The 20,754-nt window shown below is 56.6% G+C and overlaps 1 protein-coding gene across 1 annotated transcript; it reads left to right on the forward strand.

Moving 5' to 3' along the window:
• Positions 1 to 519: 519 nt before the first annotated feature.
• Positions 520 to 19,952, forward strand: HIP1R (huntingtin interacting protein 1 related). Its single transcript, XM_074844348.1, has 32 exons — positions 520 to 650; positions 5,746 to 5,809; positions 6,234 to 6,376; positions 6,719 to 6,775; positions 7,014 to 7,094; positions 7,223 to 7,299; positions 7,605 to 7,666; positions 8,786 to 8,926; positions 9,408 to 9,465; positions 9,545 to 9,620; positions 9,850 to 9,987; positions 10,083 to 10,141; positions 10,214 to 10,286; positions 10,631 to 10,814; positions 10,889 to 10,977; positions 11,258 to 11,374; positions 11,864 to 11,965; positions 12,215 to 12,409; positions 12,724 to 12,871; positions 13,196 to 13,282; positions 13,587 to 13,694; positions 14,073 to 14,209; positions 14,978 to 15,088; positions 15,213 to 15,271; positions 15,590 to 15,620; positions 15,750 to 15,812; positions 16,666 to 16,766; positions 17,383 to 17,488; positions 18,309 to 18,432; positions 18,591 to 18,652; positions 18,807 to 18,995; positions 19,084 to 19,952. The coding sequence occupies exons 1-32, from the start codon at positions 558 to 560 to the stop codon at positions 19,129 to 19,131; spliced, it is 3,183 nt and encodes a 1,060-aa protein (XP_074700449.1). The 5' UTR covers positions 520 to 557; the 3' UTR covers positions 19,132 to 19,952.
• Positions 19,953 to 20,754: the final 802 nt, after the last annotated feature.

A 20,754-nucleotide genomic window follows, 5' to 3' on the forward strand; every position in this document is an offset into this window, starting at 1 on the left:
GCCACGGCCTGCTTTCCGCAGGGGCGGCTGTGCTGCTTGACTTCTCTAAAGGGAAGAAGACTGAGAAGCGGGTAGTAGTGAAGCTCCGAGACCCTTCGGTGCGTCGCGGGTGGATTTGCAGGGTTTTGTTCAGAGATTGAGTCGCAGGGTTTGTTCAGAGAAGGCTGCAGAAAGGCTCTTTGTGCTCTTAGAAACGGGGCGCAGGATCGGGAAGGGCAGGTACGGCGGCGCGGGAAGGTGAACGCGGTCCCTCCCGCCTTCCCCCCCCCGGGGGTTGGGGCACCGGGAATGAGGGAAGAGCCCCCGTGGGCGCCTTCCGCGGGGCGGGCGGACTCGCCCGTCTCCCCCGGTTGGCTCCTGCGCGGCCGCGGCTCCACCTGCTCGCGGGTGGGCGTGGGGCGGGCGGGGCCGCCCTGGTGCGCGGGCGCGGTGCGGCGCGGCGCAGTGCGCGGCCGGGAGGAGCCGTGGGGAGGGAGGGGAGGGGAGGGCAAGGGGGGGGCGGTGCCGGTCGGTGCCTGCCCGGTGCGCGGAGCCCGGTGCGCGGAGCGCGGCCCACCATGAACAGCATCAAGAGCGTCCCGGCGCGGGTGCTGAGCCGCCGCGGCGGACACAGCCTGGAGGCGGAGCGGGAGCAGTTCGACAAGAGCCAGGCAAGGGCGGTGGAAAGGGGGGCGGCGGTACCCCGGGACCGGCTCCGGGACCGGCTCGAGGGAGCTGCGGGACGGGCCCGCTCCGCTCCGCGGGGCTGCGCCTCGGGGCGCGCTGTAACGCGAGGGCTTCCCAGGGGATAGGGGCGGAGAAGGGGAGTGGGTCCCCGCCGGGCTCCGGGGACCCCCGCGGTGGGGCGGTGTGGCCGCCGTCTGTCTGTCTGTCCGCCCGCCCGCCCGTCCTCGCTGCCGGCGCGGCGCACGCTCCCCCGCCCCCGCCTGCCCCACCGCTTCCTCCCGCCGCGGCCCCGGGACGGTCCCGCGTGGGGACCGGCCCGTCCCGCCACCCCCGGGCCGGGCACCGGGGCCGGGTCCCCGCCGAGCGCCGCCGCCCCGGTGGGCAGCAGAGCCCCGGGTAGGAGGTTCCCCCCCACCTCCCCGCTCCTCCCCCGGGCCTTATCGGCAGGTAAACACGACCGTGAGCAAACGGGGAAAGTTTGATGGCCCCGGCCGTGCCGGCGGGAGCGCGGCCGAGCCCGGGGGCCGCCTCCCGGTGCCCACCGCGCCGGTAACGTGCATCTCTGCATCCCTACGATGCCCCCCGGTCCCGGTCCCGGCCCCGCGGCGGCACGGGCTGCCCCAGTGAAACTGGGGGCTCTTTTACACCGGGGATGGGTCACACGTGGGGTCTCCCCGCGGGGGTCAGGGTGTCTGGTCCCGGAGAGGGTGGCAGAGTGAAAATGAAGCCCAAAAGTGTTTGTGCTGCACGGTGTCCAGCTTGGATGGGGGGGGCCTGTACCCCTTCCTGTGTGCCCCGCGGGGTGGGCGATGCTCGGGCACGATGGGGCTGGCGTATGGCTTATGGGAAACTCATTACTCCAACAGCGTGCGCAGGATGGACAGAGGGACGGGCTTGCCTGCTGCCCCAGCAAAAATAATAGTGCCCTCCCGGCACGCATCCTCTGACTCCTCTGATTTTGCAGGCTGCAAAATATTTTTCCCCTTTGTTGCTTTGCTGGTCCTTCCCTGCCCCCTGGGCTGGTTTGGCTCTGGAGAGTGCCAACGAAGGCAGGTGGTGATTTTGGGCTTTGTGGGGTCATGGTGCCACTTGGCCGTGCTTGGTAGGAAACGGAGCTTGTTGAGTTTGGGGAGCAACACGAGAAAACCGGCAATTCCGGTTCCTTCTGGACGCGTCTCCTTCAACCGTCCCGCTGGGCACCGCTGATAAATAATCGCAGCGGCAGCGCTGCCTCGTGCGCCGAAGGGCAGCCTGTGCCGGGTGGGTGGGAGCGCGTCCCTCCTCCCTCCCACCCTTCCATGGCGTTTTGGGCTTTTTTGGTGGGATTTGTGCCCTGCGTGGGTGCGACTTCGCTTGCGGTCGCAGGGATGCCGTGGGCAGAGCCGCGTATGGGGCGAGCGGGTGGTCGCTCTCTGTTAGAGCTTAAACCCTGGGCTCGCTGGCAGGTGGGCACACTCACCACCTAGAAGTGACCTTTTTTCCCAGCAACTGCTGAAAAACTGTCCTAAAGAAGCTTTATCCTAATGTGGTTTTCCATAGCTGTGCTTCAGGTGAGGGCAAAACCTTTCCAATGTCAGTATGTGGGTATTGATCTGCCTTTTACGTCTAATTATAGCCACTGCAGAGACGGCCGCCGGTCGCCTTTGTATCGCAGGGATGCTGGTGGCACGTCCCCTCCGTGCGCCTTCGCAGGCCGAGGGTTTCACACCGCCCTGGAGAAGGATGCTGCCAAAACCCAGCGCCCCATCTCCTTTCCCCCTGCGAAGGCTGGGATGATGCCTGCGGGTGCGGACAGGGGTTACTGGCCCTGGTGTGATCCCGGGTGCTCGTGGGTGACGTGGAGGTCACCTGCTTTCCCTGAAAATGCTTTTTGAGGTTTCATGTTGGGGTGATGCAGATATCCCCCTCAGAGCAGCCGCACGTGCAAGGTGGGAAGCCGCCGTCCCGCAGCGGGCGCTCGCTCTGCAGCCTGGCAGGAGGCAAAACTTGCCCTTCTCTGTGGCCAATTTTTGCTTTCCTTAAGTAAGGTTAAAAATCCAATGAGCTCCTGAACCGCCAGGAATACAGCATGTATGACTGCTGAGTGGTGCTTTTTTTTGATGTAATTCAGGAAAGAGAAGCGCTAGGAAGGGAACTCCGGAGCCACCGTTTGCAATTCGGCTGATCTGGCAGCCCTTGCACCGCCCAGCTGGAGAGGTTTCCAGCTCAACATCCTGCTGCCAAAAAATCACTCCCTGCCACGGCGTCGTGCCGGAACCCGGCATCCACCTGCCGGGTGGGGATTGCGGCCCTGCGGGATGCCAGGGTTTCGGGGAGCTGTGGGTAGGGAGGATCACACCGTAATTAAAAGCAGCCTGGAAAGGTCGGGTGGATGTAAACTCCTTCATTTGAGTGCTTTGATCCCAGCTTTAGTCACCGGCTTGGTACGTGAGGGCTGTGAGTAAGGCATTTGGGCTGCACCCGTGTGGGCTCCCACGGCCCGTGGCTGGGCAGGTTTTGGGGTTGGACCACCCCAACCGGCGGGGCTGGGGCTACACCGCTGCCCGGCAGTGATGGGGAACGAAGGTTTCGGCCAGGCTGGTTGCAGGCCTGCAGTGACAGTGGGGACCTGCCCATCTCTGGATGTGCCAATGATGTCCCAAGAGGCTGGGTCAAGGGTGAATCTCCCCGTTTTGGAGCCGTCCACTGCAGCCCAGCTTCACCAGGCAGCCGGCAGGGACATGCTGAAGCCCCACACGTCCCAGGCTGCAGCGTCGCCCCGTGCCCATCTTCAGTCCCATCATCCCCTTTTTGGGGACCTCTTGGCCAGCCCGGGGTCTGGAGACAGCAAGGGCACGTGTGAGCCGCCAGCCCCCGGGGATTGGCATTGGTTTGGTGCCACCATGATTTATTTGGGACCACACTGGACATGGTGGTGCTGGGGGCTGCCCCTGCACGGGTCCGCTCCTCTGTGCTGGATGTAGAATGGCTCAGTTGAAGCCTCTGCACTGAATCACCAAGGGTGAAACCAGCCACTCCGGCAGCTCCCGGGCTGAATTTTGGCTGGTTGGGTTGGAAATGAGATTATGGGCAATAATTGCAATAAAACCACCAGCACCAATCGGAATTACAGCCTGGTTTTGGGACAGGCCCGCTGAGTCCCAGCCCTATCCCCATCCTGCTGGGCAGTGCCGGGCGGCTGAGCTCCCCTCCCTGGGGATGTGGGATGGTGTTTTCTGGGGGTCAGCCTTCATCTTGCACATTGGCCCCTCTGGCTGCGCCTTCTCCTGGCCTCATGGGGCTCGAGGCTGAGCCTGGGCCCTGCTGATGGGTTGGGACGAGCGCATCATGCTGCTCCCGCATGGTGAAAATCCAGGTTTGGGAGATGTCTGCCCCGCTCCCCACCTATGCAAAGCACCTAAGTAACATGCAATAACCCCTTCAGCAGCTCTTCACTGGAAGATGCATTTCCAAGCCCTGCCTTGCAAAACTGTCAGCTTGTGGCTCTCCGGCACACGATAAACCTTGCTTTCTGTCAGTAGACTATCACTTTGGTGCCGTACTGGGAGGTGCTGGCAGCCCTGAGGACCCACGGCACATTTCACCGGCCGAGCTGCGGTCGAGGGTGCAGCCTCTCCGCCGGCTCCAGGCTTTTGGGTGGCTTGGAGTTACTGGGTGCTTTGGGAGAGGCAGCTGTGCTGCAATTGCCTGTTCCTGGGTACTCCAGGCTTGTTAACCTTTGGGGATAAGAGGATTACAGCAAGTCGCAGGCTTAACTCTGCTGCTGCTTTATGGCCCCACATGGTGGGGTAACACCAGGGCTTCCCTGGCATGGGAAAGGCAAAACTGGCATCTTTTCCCAGCGACTGGGCTCAGTGTTTTGGGGCTGGCTCGCTTTTTGTGATGTGTTCACAATACAGTGTTTTTGCCACTGTTGTGCCCGACTCATGGGCATAGCCATTTCGGGCTCGTTTGGGGCCGATTTGGTGCATCAACACCTTTGACATGGCCCCTCCGGCACGGCGTCGGGTTCCTCCTGCATAAGTCAGGAGCACTTGATAACTTGGCGTCAGGTTCCTCCTTCTGCGGGAAGGTGCCTCGATTTGGAGGCGTCCCCTGGACGAGCAGCCGTGTTGAAGCAGGTGCTTTCCCCTGGGGGAGAGATAAGATTTTTATAAGGTTTTACGGCTTGTGGGGCTGCAGGGAGGAACCGAGTTTCTCTTCCGGCATGAGCGCCGGCGGCGGGGCTGCTTCCTGCCTTCCCAGCTGGGACCTTTTTCCTCTGACAGTGACCGAAGGCTCGTGGACACGGGCACAGCCCGAGTGCTTGTGCGAGGGCGAAGCAGCTCAGTTGAGTCTGCAGGGGCCTGGGAAGGAGGAGGGAGATCCTCATCAATCACAGAAACTCAGTCTTGCAGCCTGTCATCACACAGGAGATGCAACCGACCCCTGTCTGGGGTTGTCTTTTGGAATAAACTCATAATTTAAAGTGTGCTGTGATCAAACACATTAAAATGTAGATAATCCTCCCCTGATAATCACATTACTCTGGATTTTTGCTCCATCAAAATGGGCATTGTGGCTGCCACTCCCTCCTTGCTTAGGGGCTGCATTTTCCCCACATGCTGTTGGCACGCAGCAATGCCATCAGAAAAAAAACCCCCACCGCCCCTTGGTTCAAAGGCTTCTTGTGATTAAAGAAACAACCCTGGAATTTGACATCTTGCTGTCGTGCTTTAATGCTCCCTGGGCATGGCGCTGAGTTCAGTCTGTAAAAATGCTGTTTGATTCCTGGGATGGGGACAGCGGGGAGCATCAGCAGCTGAGCATGGGTAGGGGCCCAGCTCCCACTGATTGCACTGAGGGTGGGGGGTTTTAACAGGCTGCTTTGATCATGGATAAAAAAGCCTATTTTGATGTGTCATGAATGGCTTTAAGGTGACAAATGTGTTATAAAATTCAGAGTATTCCCCAAAAGTGCCCTGTGGCCAGGCTGTTCCCAGCTGGCAGCGCACCCGACTCTTCGCTTCGGGGGGGATGTGGGTTGGGGACCATGAGGGTCGTGCCGCTGCTGATGGCCGCTCTCTCCTCCTCTCACAGGCCATCAGCATCAGCAAAGCCATAAACACACAAGAAGCACCGGTGAAGGAGAAACATGCCCGCCGTATCCTTTCTCTTGGCTCAGCTGGACAGCGCGGAGGAGATCCAGGAGGCAGGAGGGATTTTACCCTGTGGGGCTGCAGCCATGGGAGGTTTGGGAGACAGGAGACCCACACAGAGCTTGGTTGGGGGATGGCATCATGTAGGTTTGTCCATCAGTGAAAATGCAAACAAAAGCAGCACAATAAAATAGTGTTTCTTTGGCAATAAAATGCAAAGGGCCCTGGCGTGCCCTGCAGCAGGGGAAGGTGCACCAGAAGAAAATAAATGGGGGTTTTATCTGTGGGTGCAGCATCACGCCGGTGATCTCTGTGCCTGCGGTACACTCGGTGTGTGTCCCCTTTTAGTGAAAGCTGAACAGGAATAGTCCCCAGCCTGGCCTGTCCCCTGCTCGCATGTGTGTCTGGTTGGCCTTGACTGCAGGGAAGGGATCATCCTGGGGACGCACCACGAGAAGGGAGCGTTCACCTTCTGGTCCTACGCCATCGGGCTGCCCCTGCCCAGCAGTGCCATCCTCAGCTGGAAGTTCTGCCACGTCCTGCACAAGGTCCTGCGTGATGGCCACCCCAACGTGAGTGTCCCCTCTGAAACGTCCCTCCTGCGTTGCTGGCGGGGGGTGGAATTTTTGGCTCTTGCTGATGTCCCGCTGTGCAGAGGGTGGGTTTCCTTCCCTGCCCCAGCCACCTTCCCAGGCTGTGGGGCTGTGAAACACTCTGTTATCTCGCACCTTTGAAGCTTCCCCATGCAAAGCCCTGACCTCTGGTTGCCATTGAAGGGCTTGAACTCCTCCCAGAGCTGGAGTGGCATAAGGGGCTGGATCCATCCTCTTCCCAGCTTCAGGGCAGGCAGATGGGCGCTTGCTCAGCTCTGTGCCAGCCCCACCATGCCACATCCCTGTGATTTTTGTCCCCAGGTCCTCCAGGACTGCCAGAGGTACCGCAGCAACATCCGAGAGACGGGAGACCTGTGGGTGAGTGGGGCGAAGCAGAGGTTTGTGCCTTCTGGGGGGGTCTGAAAAACATTGTAGGCACAGGGAGGGCAGAGCACCACCTGAAATAACCCGTCGTCTCTGACCCCGCTGGGTGACGCTTACACGTATGGTGAAGGGCAAAGAGGAGGAGAGCCGTAGGGCTGGCACAGGTTCTCTGCACATGGGCTCTGCTGGATCCGGTCACATCGCTCTGGATTTCCCCTTGTGTCTCTGGCAGGGCCATTTGCACGACAGGTACGGGCAGCTGGTGAGCATCTACACGCGGCTCCTCCTCACCAAGATCTCCTTCCACGCCAAGGTGAGACCCTCTATCACCTCCACACCCTGCCATGCTGGGGGGATGGAGCTTCACCAGGGTATATGTTGCACCAGCAAAAGTATTAGCAGGAACCGCTGTTTGTTTTTTTTTTTTTTCCTTTTACAAAGCATCCTGAGTTCCCCCCGAGCCTCGAAGTGTCGGATGAAGTGCTGGAAAAGACCGCGGGGACGGACGTGAACAACATGTGAGTGTCTTGGCAGGAGCGCAGCACCCAGTGCGTGGTCGCCGGCTCTGTGCTGCCTGTGTGGCAGCATCCTGCTAACAAAACAGCTCCTGTTCAGGGCAGCCATCGGTGTTTTGTAAATTGTTTAGATGATGCCTGATTCCTCCTGCACCCACAGAGTGGTGAGGAGCATAAATGTGGGGAGTAAACACACCAAATTCTTATCAATCTGAGCCTTTGCTGGCATGGCGACCTGCAGCAAACATGAGCAACCAGAGCAAGGATGTCTCTGCCGCTGGGTGACAGGGTTTTGGTTTTTTTGGCAGCTTCCAGCTGACAGTTGAGCTGTTCGACTACCTGGACTGCGAACTGAAGCTGTCGGAGTCAGGTGAGGAGGCGGCAGGTCCCTCCTGTTTGCCCCGGGGCTGTTGAGCAATAGTTTCGCTCTTTGGTCAGGAATAGAGTTCCGGCTGGGAGGCTGGTTCAGGTCCTTCCTCCTCCCCCGATGAGATTTCTGAGGTTGTTTCTCAGCCAGATTCCCCTGTTGATGCTCTGTAGAGGCGGTTGTAGGAAAATATTTAAGGAACGTGGCTGGTTTTAGCCCACCTGACCAATGCAGTGTGTTGTTTTCAGAGCGGTGCCACTCTGAAATACGTTTTTATTTATTTTCTTTAACCATGTTAATCATATGCGTTACCCAAATCCTTTCTGTCCCCCCAAAGCAGAGGACAGGGCTGTACCTCTTTCTAAATACTTATTTCCTCTTGTTGAAATACCTCCAGGGAGGGCTGGAGGCCCCTGCCCATGTTTGCTTGTCTTGCCTCCTTCTCCAGGAATTTTTAGATACTTTAAAAATGCAGCGGTTTCTTCCTGTGTCGTGAGTCAGGGACACAGAGCTGCCCTGGAAAACAGGGCACAGTGGGAGACACCGTGCTCCCGGCTCCCACCAGCCTCCCACTTCTCCTCCTGACCCAGTTATACAGAGAATTTATATTCATAAATACTTTAAAGCTGAGCGGGGAAGAAGCCAGAGTGGATATGCTGGCTGGATTTCTGCCAAGGGAAGGGATCCGTTTCCAAGCCGGGGCAGGCGAGGCTGCGGTGCCAGCGGGCCTGTCCCCTGCCCTGGGATCCTCTCCCAGCTCCTTGCACAATTAAATAGAGCAGAGCAAAACCCCTCGCCTTCCCCAGCTGCGTTGTGCCGCGGCAGCTCTTGAGGGCAGCTGTCCTGCCTTTGCATCGTCCTGGGGTTAAATCCCTCCTTTTTGGGGTCAGGGTATCTGAGGCAGAGCTGAGCACCCCTTCCCTCTGCCACCACGGTCCCTTTGGGTGTTTTTTTGCTTGGAGAGGGCTTGTTCCCAGCTCAGCGGGACAGGACAGGCAGCAAACCCCAGCGTTGTGTCCTGGCAAAACCACATCCGTCGTGGTTAATGATCAAGCCGAGGAGCCCGGAGCAGGATGGCTCTGCAAACACGGTGCCGGCGCCTCACTGTGCTCAACCCTCCAGTTTTCAGGCAGCTCAACACCTCGATGGCGGTCTCGCAGATGTCGGCGGTGCAGTGCCGCCTGGCCCCCCTCATCCAGGTCATCCAGGACTGCAGCCACCTCTACCACTACTCTGTCAAGTTAATGTTCAAGCTGCATTCCTGTGAGTCCCTGGGGATGTGCCCCATGCTGGTCTTTTCCCGGGTCAGGCTTCTGGCTGGATTCTCAGGATTTAGGCTTGTGTGGATGGATGTATCCATCACCATGTCCCCGTATCCCAGCTGGGCTATAAGGACCTGCTCCATCCCACGTAGACATCCCAGATGAAGGAATTAGAAGGACTAGTCCTTGATGAATTCAAACCAATGTGCCTTGGCCCGCCAGCCCCTTGCATGGGATTGTTGGGCAGTGTGGTGCCAGAGGCCTCGCACGGGTATTTCGGGGTTCCCATGCCCGCCTCTCCCTGCGCCACATCCCCAGTACCTACACTGGGGATGGGGACACCCTGCTCCTGTCCTGATCGCTCCCATCCCGCTCCCACCTGGCCATTACCCCGCTGGCTTTTGCAGCCAGAGGGATCCGGGCGCACGTGAATAAATGTGCAGCCCCGGATCCGTCACGGCTGTCCCCCCACATTGCCGCAGGTCTGCCAGCCGACACGCTGCAGGGCCACCGAGACCGTTTCCACGAGCAGTTTCGCAGGTAACCCGGGGCTGAGGTGGGGTGGTGGGGTCCCCTCCCTGCCTCCCCTGCGAGCGGTTTTTCTTTCTCCTCTCTCCAGCCTCAAAAACTTCTTTAAGAAGGCATCTGACATGCTGTATTTCAAGCGGCTCATCCAGATCCCTCGGCTGCCGGAGGTATGGCCGCCTTTCGGTGTGGTGCTTGTGTGTGATGCTGTGGAGAGCTTGTGGGTTCAGGGAGCACGGGGGTGTCCCCACGGATGGGTGCAGGGTCTGGGGACACGGCAGAGGGACCCACTGGCACATCCCAGCAGCACAGGGCTGGCTGCCTCCCTTCCCTCGCTGGTCTGCCTGCAGTGGTTCCTGAAACTCCACGTGATGCCGCCGCAACTTCTTGTCCCTGCAGAGCCCCCCAAACTTCTTGCGGGCATCCGCGCTGGCTGAGCACGTGAAACCGGTGGTTGTCATCCCTGAGGAAGCTCCCGAGGACGAGGAGCCAGAAAACCTCATTGAGATCAGCACAGCTTCTACCACAGAGCCACAGGTGGGGGCACAGGATGGGATGGGGACCCTGGGATGGCAGGGGGGGACACAGGCACCCGCAGCCTGGCTCAGCTCAGCACCCTCTGTCTTCCCCAGATCACCTCTGATATATTTGAGCAAACCTTTGGGCCGCCCAACGGCATTCGGGATGACAGGTACGGAGGTCCATGGTGGCAGAGGGGGTGTGGCCACTGCTGTGTGTGGTACCAACCTGCCTCTCTCCTCAGGGATGCACAGATTGAGAGCCTGAAAAAGGAGGTGGACATGCTCCGTGCAGAGATGGACAAGATTAAACTGGAGGTAAAGCCCAGCCAGGGAGCAGCCGGTGCAGGAGAGCGGGGTGTTTTTTGGTGCTGTAGCATGGAAACCCTGATGGGATGCAGCAGGAGCAGGGTCCTGGCACCCAGCGCTGTGTTTTGGGGCCTCTCCCAGTGCCAGGACCTGACTCCTGATGGAGATGGGGTGGAGGCTGTTAGCAGCGGGGACAGAGTGGCTGCAGGGGCCGAGGGAAGAGCTCTCCTGTGCATCTCATGGCTGCTCTGCCCAGATTGCAGCTGTGCACCTGAATAGGGATGTTGGGGAGGGCAGAGTGATTGCCAGCATTGGTGCAGGGCAGTGCCTGAGTGCCTGACGGTGTCCCGCAGGCGCAGCGGTACATCACACAGCTCAAGGCGCAGGTGAACAGCCTGGAGGGTGAAGTGGAGGAGCAGCGCAAGCAGAAGCAGAAGGCGCTGGTGGACAACGAGCAGCTGCGGGATGAGCTGGAGAGGCTGCAGAGAGCAAAGCAGGACAGCGACAGGTCCCAGCGGCTCTGCGCCGAAGCGGAAAGTAGGTGCCCTACAGCTCCCGTGGGCCGCGGGACACCCGTGCCGTGGTTGCTGATGCTTTCTCACCCCGTTCAGAGAAAGCCAACGCCACTGAGATCCGCTACACGAAGCTGAAGGAGAAGCACAGCGAGCTCATCAACACGCACGCCGAGCTCCTGCGGAAGGTAACGCCGCTGCCCACGCCAGGCACGGACTGACCGCTGCCTTCGTTCCTCTGCCACTGCCAGTGCGGCTCGTGTGTGCCCAGTCCCATCATCCTGCACCCAGGGACCTCTGAGCACTGGGCGGGGGGCACCCCTTGAATTCATGCCCACTGGCAGTCAGCATTTTGGATGCCATGAGAAAGGCGTCTCGGAGGTATCCCCCGAGCCTGAATTTGGTCAGAACGAGCAATGGCAAGGATTCCCCCTCTGAATGCCCGGTAAGCCCCATGTCCTCACACAGAATGCCGACACCGCCAAGCAGCTGACGGTCACGCAGCAGAGCCAGGAGGAGGTGGCGCGTGTCAAGGAGCAGCTGGCGTTTCAGGTGGAGCAGGTCAAGCGAGAGGCCGAGATGAAGGTGAGCTGGCACAGCCCCGGATCCTTCCCTGCTATGGGGCTTCACCACCCAGCACCGAGCCCTTCTGAACCCGGGAAACACGGTGGCTGTGCCCAGTTTGGGTATAAGAGGTAGGGGTGGTTGTTGATGTCAGTCCTTGCTCTGGGGAAGAGTTGCCCTGGTTCCTCAGGAAGGTGTTACTTAATGCGTGCTTCATTCCCTCTTGCCCAAACCTACCTTTTCTTCCCCCAAGAAAATTCCACAATGCAAATTGATGGGTTTAGGGGCTTTTGTTCTCTGCGGCCCAAGCTGGGGGATGCTCCCAAAATTCCTGCCCTGGGGAAAGGAGCCCTTTCAGGAGACACCCCTCCACACTCCCTGAGACCCTGAAAACCCCTCGTGCAAAACACGTCTGGGCTCGTTCCTGCCATCCTGGCTGTGTGCTGGTGCCGAGCGGGGCCGGAGCACGTTTGCAGTGGCTGAAGCCCTGGCGCGGGTGTGCGGTTGCAGCTGGAGGACCAGAGCGTGCAGATGGAGCAGCTGCGGCAGGAGCTGGATGCCCGGCGGGACGAGCTGGACCAGGCGCAGCGCTCGCTCAGCCACGCCAAGCAGGTACGAGGCTGGGGGCATGGGACGTGCCTAAATCCTCATCACAAATGCCTGTCGTGCAAGACAGCGTGCCTGCCACCGTTGCTAAACTGCTGGTGCAAACAGCAGGCCAGAGAGCCATCGTGGGGCTGAACATGGGTCCACCCCATCAGTGTCACGAGCTGGGCATGTCCTCAGCTCCCCCCTGCGTAACTGTTAGGCTCGTGACATGGTGATAGGTGAGTGACAGGCGTCTCCTGGCCCTGCTGGCAGGCAGGTGCGGAGCTCAGTGCCCAGGTGGAGGCCCTGCATGCTGAGAAGGAGGTGCTGAGGCGGTCGGTGAGTGAGAAGGAGTGTGAGCTGCTCTCCACACGTGGCCTCGTCGAGGAGAAGGAGCTGCAACTGAGCCAGGAGGTGGACAAGGCTACGAGGGAGATCCGCGATCTACAGGGCAGGCTCCTGGAGAAGGTACAGTGCTGTGTGGAGAGCCCCACTGCCCCTCTGTTCACCAGGGTGTGATGTGTTTGGGGGTGCTGAGCAGTTGGGGGGGCTCAGCTAAGTTATTCTGCTGTAGCTGGTGGGATATGACTTGCCCCAGCAATTATGGGATGCTTGGGTCTAATCTTGCAAAGGGATTCTCAAGGGATATTCTGGTGATTGGGCCATGGTGATAGGGGTCCTCTGACCCAGAATTTTCCAGATGAGTTTTCAAAAATTAACAGCAGGTTAGAATCTTTCTTATGTCCCAGTTGTGCCACTCACCTGTTCCTCCCACCCTGCAGAGCAACCAGGAGCAGAGCCTGCAGCAGAAGCTGCTGGATGAGCAGTTCAGCATCCTGCAGGAGACGGTGCGGGAGGCCGAGGACATCCTCCGTGACTCTGTGGCCAAGCTGGATGACCCACTGCACGTCCGCTGCACCAGCTCCCCAGGTACATCCCGCTCAACCACAGGGGCTGCAACTCACAGTCCCTTCTCCCTCCAAGATGGATAACATTGCATCTCAGCTTCCCCCAGGCATTTTTTTCCTACCAGACATCACACCCAAGGAGGTTGGGGTCAGACTTCCCAGGAGTGGATTTTTGGCTCCCATCTCAGCACAATTTTGCTCAGATTTTAGTGCTGTTCCCCAGCCAGGGCTGCGAGGACCTGAGCTGTCTTGCCTTCCACTCAGTGGTGCCTCGTGGAGTCAGCACTCATGCTTTGTTCATATGTTCAGCAGCCTGGCCGTGCTAATGAAGCTAAATTCGTTGCAGATTACCTGCTCAGCCGGGCGCAGGCAGCGCTGGAGTCCACGGACGCCCTGGAGAATGGGCACGCGCAGTACATGGCCTCCATGGCAGGTACCTGGGGCTGGGGACTGGTGGCATTGCTTGCATCTTGCTTTTATACATCCAGCAGCCCCCAGCTGCTTCGGGGCCGTCAGCAAGTGTGCAATGCCCTGGTGACGGAGGGGCACGGCGGGTGCAGTTGGTAGGTTCCGATGGGCTCGTTCAGGGACCAACCTGCAAGCTGGAGGGGTCAATACCGACCTCTCCAAGCTCTTGTACTGACCATTAAGAGCCTTTGAGGGCGGGTTGCAGCCCCCAGGACATGGCAAGTAGTGCCCTGGGCTGGCAGCACCTGGCCACCTCCTCTTGCCGGTAGATGCTGCGGGGCTGGTGGGGGCTCTGGCCCTCTTCGCACACCTGACGGCCGACACTATTGTGAATGGCAGCGCCACGTCCCACCTGGCTCCCACCGACCACGCTGACCGTGAGTGCCGTGCATGGACGCAGCAGGTGTTGGGGGGGGGGGCAGGTTATGCTTTTGGGGCTTGTTTTTGGGGTGGCTGTGCCAAAAACTTCCTCCTCTGGGAGCTGGATATGGGGCAGATCTTCCCCAAGGGCAGCATGGTCCCCCCAGCTCCCCGTGCTGCCCTTCCGTCCTCTCTGGTGCCCCTTTCTGGGCCAGTAACATTGCTTTGCTCCTGGACACCAATTTATGCTCTTCTGCAAGAAATTTGCTGGGTGCTGCTGATGCTCAGCATCATCTCTGCAACCAAGGGAAGGAGGAAGAGGAGGGTGGCAGGACTGGGATGGAAGGGACCCCTTACCCAGCGAGGGGCCTGGCACCAACCCATCCTCTCCCCAGGGCTGACGGAGACGTGTCGGGACTGTGGGCAGCAGAGCCTGGACTACTTGGGCAAGCTGAAGGACAAGCAGACGCTGGGGTGTGCCGAGCTGGGGGACGTGCGGCGGGCGCTGCGGGGGATCCTCCAGCTGGCCCAGGTAGGACATGGAGCCCAGCATACCCACATCCCCGCCCAGGGCTGGCAGAGTGGGTTATCTGCTGGCATTGGTATTCCCTAAAGAAAAAATCAAAGCAGGCAGTTGGTGCAGAAGGACATTGCCTCCATTTGTCAAGGTGGGCTGTTTGCTTGCAGCTTCCTGGCTGCATCTCAATGGACAGCTTTTTTTTTTTAGAAAAAAAAGAAAAATCACACCATGGCTTTCCGTATTGTCCAAAGCTGAAATCAGAGATGCTGGGCTGGGGTGAGCACTTTGGGGTGGCTTGTCTCCCATACCCACAGGTTCTGGTGCTCTTCTTGAGCTATCTCAGCTTCCAAGCACCAAGACCCTTCCTGGTGGTCACATCAGCTGAAGTCTTTCAGCCCAGTAGCCCCTGCAGAATAAAACTTTCAGATATTTCTTCTTCTGAAGCCTCCGTTAGTCTTTTCCATTAAACTGATTAATTCAAAGGCTATCAGTTCTCCAGAGCCCTCTGGAGCCCTGCCCTGCCAAAACTGCTCCTGTAATCAAGTTTTGTCACCTTAATTTGGGGCATTTCTTACCTCTGAGGTCCCTGTGCCACGTTTGCTGCGAGTTGGTGGCACATGTGCCTTCACCCTCATGGTCTGCAGAATGCTGCTCCTGCAGCTTTATTTATTTAGGGGGAAAAAAAGCAGTCAGACACCTTGGTTTGGTGTTACTCCTTACAAATATTCCCTTCTCTCCCTTTGCCTGAAACCTTCTGGTGGCTGCTGCCTCCTCTGACAGGAGCTGAGGCCTAAGAGCTTAGACATCAAGCAAGAAGAGCTGGGGGACATGGTTGAGAAGGAGATGGCCTCCACCTCAGAGGCGATTGAGGATGCCGTCAGGCGGATAGAGGTGAGACGAAGCTGCAGGATGGACCATTTTGGTGCCTTGGGGCAGCAGAGTGTCCATCTCTCCTCCACCCCACTTGCCCTTGCAGCAACGTGGCGTCCAACCTTCCTCTTGTGTTTCCCAACAGGACATGATGAGCCAGGCCAGAAACGAGAGCTCCGGTGTTAAGCTTGAAGTGAACGAGCGGTGAGTTTTGAGGGGCAGCACGCGACAGCCACGGGCAGGTTTCTGTCCCATTTCCTAACCCTGCTGGGCTGTGCTCTGCTCCAGAGCCCTGTGTGCAACCCAGAGCAGCATCATCCCGATGCTGAGCACAAAATTCTCTTCAGAAGGGTGGACCTTTGTCTTGTCAGTTGTTCGCAGCTGCTTTGTGGGCTGCTTAGAAGTAACTTTGCAGGCTGGCTGGTCTCCAAAAAAGACCCATTTTCTAACTGAGGCCAAAGCCTGCTTCCCTGGATGCAGTGTCAGAGGATGCTGAACACTTTTTCTCTTGTTTCCTAACAGGATTCTGAACTCCTGCACAGACCTAATGAAGGTCAGTACTACAGAAACCTATGTGGGGCATCAAAGACTGCGCAAAACTATAACTTTCCACCATCAGCAGCATCAATCTTTCGCTGTAAAATCCCCATCAAACACCAAAACCTGTTTTTCTTCGTTCCAGGCTATTAGACTTCTTGTAACGACATCTACGAACTTACAGAAGGAGATAGTAGAAAGTGGCCGGGTAAGTCCTCCCCGATACTTGTCTTTCTGCACAGACATGAAATATGGGAGAATTTCCCACAACTTGTAGAAACACCAGCAGAATTTAGTGCTTTCCTGTGTTATCAGTACTCTGGCAGTCTTGCTTGCCGGAGATGGGCTGCTCAGCTTCTCTGGGCAACCTGTTCCAGTGTCTCACTGTCCTCACAGTAAAGAATTTCTTCCTTATATCTAATCTAAATCTGCCCTCTTTCAGTTTAAAACCATTACCCCTTGTCCTATCCCTACACTCCTGATCAAGAGTCCCTCCCCCCTTTCCTGTAGCCCCTTTCAGTCCTGGGAGGCCGCTCTAAGGTCTCCCCGGAGCCTTCTCTTCTCCAGCTGAACCCCCCCAACTCTCTCAGCCTGTCCTCACAGGGGAGGTGCTCCAGCCCCCCGAGCATCTTTGTGGCCTCCTCTGGCCCTGCTCAAGCAGGTCTGTGTCCTTCTGATGTTGGTGCCCCCAGAGCTGGACACAGCACTGCAGGGGGGTCTCATGAGAGCAGAGCAGAGGGGGAGAATCCCCTCCCTTGACCTGCTGCCCACACTGCTCTCGCTGCAGCCCAGGACACGGTTGGCTTTATGGGCTGTGAGTGCACATTGCTGGCTTATAATCAGCTTTCCATCCACTAGTACCCCAAGTCCTTCTCTGCAGGGCTGCTCTCTTTTCTTGATATGTATTTAATCAGGCCAGTAAGAGTGGCCTGAAGGACACAGAAGTGCTGCCAATCCCTTGATTTATGGCTTTATATAGGAATTTATATTTTTTCATATTTTATATATTGATGCGTATTAGAAAGAAGTTAATACAGGCCATAATGTTCTCATAACAACAGGGGGCAGCAACAACTCAGGAGTTTTACGCCAAGAACTCCCGCTGGACCGAAGGGCTGATCTCTGCCTCCAAGGCGGTGGGCTGGGGAGCCACGCAGCTTGTGTAGGTACCCCCAGGATCTCACACGGCAACTGTGGGAGGCTCCTCTCTGGGCACAGCTCCGCATGCTGCACCCAGGGCCGGCCCATGCTTCTCCATCCCCTGATAACCCAAACGGTCCCACTGCTGAGTCTGCTTGGACCATTATTGCCAATTCCTGATAAGAGTATCGTAACCTGAGTCGGACCACGTGGTCACTAAAATAGGGATTGCCAGTTTCTCCTTGTTTGCAAAGTGTGAAAATGCCACAATCAAATATTCCATGTCCTGGTTCCTGCTCAGATGATTGTGGATGGGGTGGTTGGGATCGGGGTAGGGAATCCCTGTGCCAGTGCAGGAAATGTGGGGGCTTTTCTGGACAAAGCTTTAAAAATTTCATCCACTTCATTATGAAAATACGATCCTGCCTCCACTGGTATTTTATACCCATCTAAAACTTCTGGATCTGGGCTTTGAGTCATTGCTTTGTAAATGAGCTTTAAATAATTACAGGCAAAGCTGCTGGTGCAAAGTCTGATGCTGATTTCTAAGGGTATAGCAGGAGATAAATAATGTGCACTTGCTTCATAGTGCACAGCGAGTATCTCTGATACGATCTCCCTTCCAACCTGTAACGCAGGGAGTCAGCAGACAGAGTTGTCCTGCATACGGGCAAATATGAAGAACTGATCGTCTGCTCCCACGAAATCGCCGCCAGCACAGCGCAGCTGGTGGCTGCCTCCAAGGTGGGTATCTCAGCAAGATCGTCTGCATGTGGCTCGTCAGGTTTCAAGTCATTTTGTTCCCACAGCGTTGTCCCATGGATGCTTTTGGGCAGCGGTGCGTGGCCATTCTGTCCACCAGTCCTGCAGGCTCCTATCAGAGCAGGGAGGAAGGGGGAAGCTCTTACTATTTTCAAGTCAGTCTGTGATTTTTAATCCCTGTGTCTTCACCTGCATTAATATTCCCCCACCTAGCAGGGCTTGCCTTAGAAAAGAAGATGTGTAAAACCTCCTGTCAAGCTGGTTATGTAAAAAACCTGTTAATAACTAATGGGAAACCCCAAATAAGCAACTGCAGGAGCCAGCATTGAGAATAATGGATTTTGGTCCTTGCCACCTTTCCTGTTGGTGTGGGCAAAAGTGATGGGTATAGGTTTCAGTGATGCAGGTTGCGGGGAGGAAGACCTATACTGCTTTTTACAGAAGATGGTTTTGAAAGTAAGCGCATGGTTTTAAAAAAAAAAAAATGGCTCTGTCTTCACTGGTGCTGCTCATCCATGTGTGCTTGGCTCAGGGGGGAGCAGAGCTGGTTTGGTGTCCTTGAGCTGAAGGTCCTTGCAGGGGCCACCTTGTCTGGCCATGATGGGATCATCAAGAATAAACATGTGTCTGTCTGTCCTTTCCACCCCCCAGACTTTCATGCTCGAGGACTGTTCTGCCATGATGTGATCAGTGTCTCTGCTCTAAGACAGAACATGGTTGCCTGGGGGCTCCCCCGAGCCGGTGAGAACCCGTGCAGAGGTGCCGTGGCGGGGACCCACAGCCACCCCTGTGCTCTTTGCAGGTGAAAGCCGAGAAGAGCAGCAGGAACCTGGGCCGGCTCCAGGAGTGCTCACGAAATGTCAATGAGATGGCGGCCAACGTGGTGGCTTCCACCAAGTCGGGGCAAGAGCAGATCGAGGAGAAAGGTGAGGTTTTTGCAAGGGAAAGGGAGGAAAGAAAAAAACCCAACAGGTCCCTTTCTGGCCTGTTGAAGACCCCGAGGTGCCTGTCTGGCTTCACTTTGGCACGTGCAGGTCCTCTGCAAGGGGTACGCTCAGTGAGGACCCCCCACTTTTCTCCACAGACACCATGGACTTTTCAGGCATGTCCCTCATCAAGCTGAAGAAGGAAGAGATGGAAACACAGGTATGGCCATGAGGGTAGATTTGGTGCTGATTCTGATCCGGACCCGTGAAAGGGCAGGGGGTCCCTTCTTCTGCCCTGCCACCTTCCCCGCAGGGGGATGGTGGGGATCGCACCCCCGGGGTGCACAGGGCCCAGGATGGCTGTTTGGGTGCAGGTGAAGGTGCTGGAGCTGGAGAAGCGTCTGGAGGGCGAGCGGGTGCGCCTGGGCGAGCTGAGGAAGCAGCACTACGCCCTGGCCGGGGCCTACGACGAAGCGGAGGACGGGGAGGCGAAGCCGGCACCAGCCCCGAGGCGAGGCATCCTCAAGAAGCCCCCTTTGGCCCAGAAGCCCGGCCGTGGGGAGGTAGGGTCCCCAGGGGGTAAATACACATGGGGGGGATGTTCACAGCACGAGTGACTGATATTTCGCTTTATCCCCCCTCTCATTTCAGCCCGAGCGAGACACTGGCCTGTGCCTGCCTCACGGGGCGAACATCTAGTGAGGGCTGGCTGGGTTCTTCAACAGATCACGTTGCCTTCGCGCTGGTGTGCCTTCGTGTGCGGGGGTCTCCTCGCCACCCGGCCTGGAAAACTGGATGTTTTTTTAAAGATATATATTTTATTTTTATTTTTTTTTTCTTCACTTGATTCCTATCCACAGAGCAGGGGGCCTTGGCCGGCTCCCTGGGTAGCATGGGAGGCCCTCCTCCTCCTGGCCTGCCAACCAGCTCTCCCCATTTAATTTAATTTGGGGTTCATTTGGGTTAATTTTTTAAAAAAACTTTATCAGCACTAGAAGTTTTCAGTAAATGTAGCTCTCTACTGTACTGCTCAGACCCTTTCAAAGAACTGTGAACTGTTTTTAAAGTAGGAAACTGTTGGGCTTTTCTTGCAACCGTTTTTTAAATTCCCCTTTTTCAGCCTGAGGAATAATTTGACTTTGTTTCAGCGTGGAATCGGCCCTCAGTGGAGAAGGAGACGTTAGCCTTAACCAGCGTGAGGAGCAGGGCTTTTGTAAGGGAAAAAGCAGTTACTGGCACACACTGGCAATAAGGAGACAAAATATTTTTTTTTTCCTTTTCTATTTTTTATTACTACAGCAACATCAGGGGATCAGTTGCGTTGTTTTATATTTAAAATAATTAGCAGAATTAAATCTAACCGTGGCCTATGGGAGCCAGGGGATAGAGAAATCTGCAGCAATAAGGAATTACTGATGTGGAGAGACAGAGGGGGGCAGAAGAAAAATCCTGTCAGCTGTATCTTCCCTTGGAGCTACTACCACGATGTAGATTATTAAAGAAGCAATATTTAAAATACATGTTGCAGTGCCTGGTCAGCTTGTTGGTGGTGAGGGTGGCGATGCTATGGTGCAGGGCTCTGCTGGTTGAAGCAAGCCTGCCCTGAATCATAGGGCAGTAAAAGGCAATAAAGTGCCTCAAAGGAGATGGCTAAAGCCCAGGAGCAGAGTGGGGTGTGTGAGATGCTGATGTATGATGCGGCCCTGTGCCACTGCCCGCCTGTCTATATGTATCTAGGTGTACATGTGCATAAATAGAGCTAGTGTTAAATATATAGTCATGTCTATATGTGTAGCAATATGTATCTATATGTATTTTTTAATATATGCATGTTTGCATATTTTTTATATATGTGTATACACACACACCCGTATTTATGCACATATGTGTGTGTAGGTCTGTATTTATGCAGTTGTCTCCATTAATATGGCAAGACCAACCCCCTGCCTAGCGTGAGCAGCTCACCCAGGCCGAGTAGCACATTAATTTCTGTGGTATATGATCTCCACGTGGCTCTCACTGGCAGCCTTACTGAAAATAAGTAGCTTAAATAAAAAGCAATGCAGCTGCAGCAGCGTGGGTGCAGGATCAGTGCTGCCTTGCAGCTTCCAGCCAGGGCAGCCATTACCTGCAGCCTCACAGCACCATTGGCACATGCCTGCAAGAAATGCAGATTTTGTTTATTCTGTGCTTAACTGGGAGGATCTACAGGGCCAAGTGTCACTGCGCCTCTTGGTGCAAATTGGATGCACCGGTGAAACGGTAAGACTGAAGCCTTTGGAGCTCAGCAAGAATGCCCACGACAGGGTGTACTTAAGAAGA

The sequence above is a fragment of the Strix aluco genome, chromosome 18, assembly GCF_031877795.1.
Source record: "Strix aluco isolate bStrAlu1 chromosome 18, bStrAlu1.hap1, whole genome shotgun sequence".
Classification (NCBI taxonomy): Eukaryota; Metazoa; Chordata; class Aves; order Strigiformes; family Strigidae; genus Strix; species Strix aluco.

Coding starts and splice junctions, on each gene's coding strand:
- HIP1R (XM_074844348.1), top strand. CDS start 558: ATGAACAGCATCAAGAGCGTCCCGGCGCGGGTGCTGAGCCGCCGCGGC. Junction 15,272..15,589: donor AAGCTTGAAGTGAACGAGCG/GTGAGTTTTGAG, acceptor GTTTCCTAACAG/GATTCTGAACTCCTGCACAG. Junction 15,621..15,749: donor CCTGCACAGACCTAATGAAG/GTCAGTACTACA, acceptor TCTTCGTTCCAG/GCTATTAGACTTCTTGTAAC.